Source organism: Salmo salar, chromosome 12 (assembly GCF_965601325.2).
Source record: "Salmo salar chromosome 12, fSalSal1, whole genome shotgun sequence".
Lineage (NCBI taxonomy): Eukaryota > Metazoa > Chordata > Actinopteri > Salmoniformes > Salmonidae > Salmo > Salmo salar.
Window position 1 is genome coordinate 64,245,039 of NC_138302.1, and position 2,903 is coordinate 64,247,941.

General features: G+C 42.7%; 1 protein-coding gene across 1 annotated transcript; it reads right to left on the reverse strand.

Annotated features, from left to right (window-relative positions):
* Positions 1-466: 466 nt before the first annotated feature.
* Positions 467-1,875, reverse strand: hoxc4ba (homeobox protein HoxC4ba). Its single transcript, NM_001139542.1, is given in 2 exon segments — positions 467-852; positions 1,428-1,875. Coding segments are annotated over 2 exon segments (825 nt in total). The 5' UTR covers positions 1,867-1,875.
* Between the last annotated feature and the right edge of the window lie 1,028 nt (positions 1,876-2,903).

Here is a 2,903-nt window from a genome sequence, read left to right on the forward strand (position 1 = left end):
TAAGAGGTTGTGCTGAAAAATCATTCACAACATTTCACTGATTCACATGTAGGCTATTGTAATATATTGTTTTAATGGTACGTATACTTGCTACTGTTACTGTCACTTAAAAAATAAATACATTTCCCTACCCTTCTTTTTCAGAGAATAAATAAAACTATTGGGCATGTAGATCTATTGACATTCAAATTCATTGATAATGTCCATTGTTGTTCGTCAAAAATGTTTTACAAAAAAAATGTAACAATTCCTATCATAAATAAATGAACCCTGATAACCGTAATAATGCATTGATATCTACAGTAATCCATGCTATGTAACATGCAATCGTAAATAACTGTGGACTGAGAGGAAAACCCCGTTTACGCACACGAACACTACGAGGAACAAATATATAAAAAATAATATGTATTTTTATAAATAATCCGTTGTTTTTTCTTCCTATTTGTTAGATATTATTGTGTGTCTATAACCTTGTAATATCCTGGTTTCGTTCGACTACGGACACTCGAGAGAGTTCGTCCGAAGCTGGCACAGTGTTGGAGCCCACCGCACGCTGGAGAGTGCTGGCTGTTGTTGACGCTGTGTTGGACCCGGAGATAACGCTAGTGTTGGAGGAGGATCTCACTTTCGTGTTGGGTAGCCTATGGTCTTTTTTCCACTTCATCCTTCGGTTCTGAAACCAAATTTTAATCTGGCGCTCGGAGAGAACAAGGGTGTGGGCAATCTCGATGCGTCTTCGCCGAGTTAGGTAGCGGTTATAGTGGAACTCCTTCCCCAGTTCTAAGACCTGCTGGCGAGTGTAAGCTGTTCTGGACCGCTTTGCGTCTGCTCCATTGTAATTGGGATTCGCTGAGAGGTTTGGAGAGGTAAATAGAAAAGAGAGGAGAAAGGAAATGAAAAGCAGAAGGAAAAGGAGGGAAGCAAGACTGGCGTAAATTGAAATATGAAAAGAAATAGCGCGGAAAATGGAGAGTGGAATCACTATTATCTAGACCCCAATCAAATATTTCACAGTCAGGGACTCGACTCATGGTTTATATAATGGGTAGCACTTTCTCCACAGCGAGGGAGCAGCTGAATTATTTATTCAACATTACAAATAAAAAAAATATTCTTATCCCTCTTTTTCTCTCTCACTCTCTCCTCCCTCTGACACACAGCCTACATAACACAAAAAGCCACATGGCAATACGGTTGTCCAGACTAGTCCCTCTGCTATAAAATTTATGGCGGGTGTAATTGCCAATGCTGACTCGTAAATCCTCCTCATATGTGCCATTTCAAAGGGGCTGCTCTCTCACAACGTACGTAGCACGAGCCGGTTATAGGCAGGTGATCTCGGTAAAATAAGGGTGAAATAGTGGAAGAGAGAGCGCGAGAGGGAGGGAGGGCGAGTTATTAGAATAACAACACAGATTGCCTACCGGTACTGACGTGGATTTTCTTCATCCATGGGTACACTACAGGCTGCTTAGCCGAGGTAGAGCTGATGGGATGCTCCGGGGTGGCTTGGATGCAGGTAGGCGGCGCAGTCGGTGGGGTCGTAGGGGATGTGGGTAACGGTGGCAAGGGCTCACGTGGAGCTGTCTGTGCCTTCCCCGCGAGCAGATTCCCCGAGTGTGTAAGCCCATGGCCAGTCTGGGGCTCGGGCTCGGGGATGCTTACACAGTTATACGGGCGCTCCTGGTAGGTCACTCGCGGAGGATACAACTCCTGGTGGTGATGCTGGTAGACAGTGTCTCTCGTGCGGCTGTAGTATTCAGGGCTGTGTTCTGGGATGTAGCTATTTTGTGAATATTCCTCGCAAGGAGGAAATTTCGGATCGATGTAGTTAGAGTCCATCAAATACGAGCTCATGATCATTAATTTCTGGAGTGAAAAATTATTTTTTTACCTTTGTCGTTTTTCTGGTCCATAAAGCCCTCCTACTAGCAAGCGACCCTGTAAAGTTACTTTAACCACGTGACACAGCAGTCCAATGGCATCTGGCGAGGTAGTTCCCGGATAAGGAACCAAATATTTATTAGAATATTTTTCTACTCATTGTATAGGTGTGAGAGTGTTTTCTCGAGGTTAGGCCTCTTCGATGAAGATCCATATCAAATGACTGAATAGGGCAGAAAGAGGCGAAGGTCAGTGGGACGTTGTGTGAGTATGAGGGGAGAGATACATCTCAGGCTGGGACTGAGCAAAGGTATTATGACATGACTCGGAAAACACAAAAATAAACAGAACACTGTGGCAATGGAGTAATGTATCGTGAACCATGCAGTTAGGCACAGATAAACCACTCCAATCCTAAACCATTACAGCAGAACGCAGTCATACTCATAACCCAATGGCTAACACTGATTGATTTATTAAGAAACAGGACCACATTCTTACCATAACACGCTAAACGTCTAATTAATTAGGCAGTATTGATCATCGACAAGCCAATCCGTTGGAGACCGGTACGCAAATGGGTAATTCAACAATTTGTAAATTAACACATCAATCAAACATTCTAAACCAATGAAGATGGTGCTACTACCAGTACTAGGCCACTAATAGATTATAGTAGGGCTACTGCTAATGCTACTTCTCACGATATGAATAGGCTAATAATGATACTATTATGCGTAATATACTATTAGATCATTACTGCACTGTTGGGAATGAGCTCGTAAGTAAGCATTTCACTGTAAAGTCTACACCTGTTGTATTCGGCGCATGTGACCAATAACGTTTGATTTAGGCTATTGTAGGCTTGTTATAACAACAACCATATTGTGATTGCAATTTTTGACCATCTTGTGAAGACCGAAGACAGAATAGTCTAGCATTAGGTCGTGGTAGGGATGGTAATAGTAGAAGTAGCCTACATGACAGCTGTCCTTGCAATGGACAAGCAGTTATTG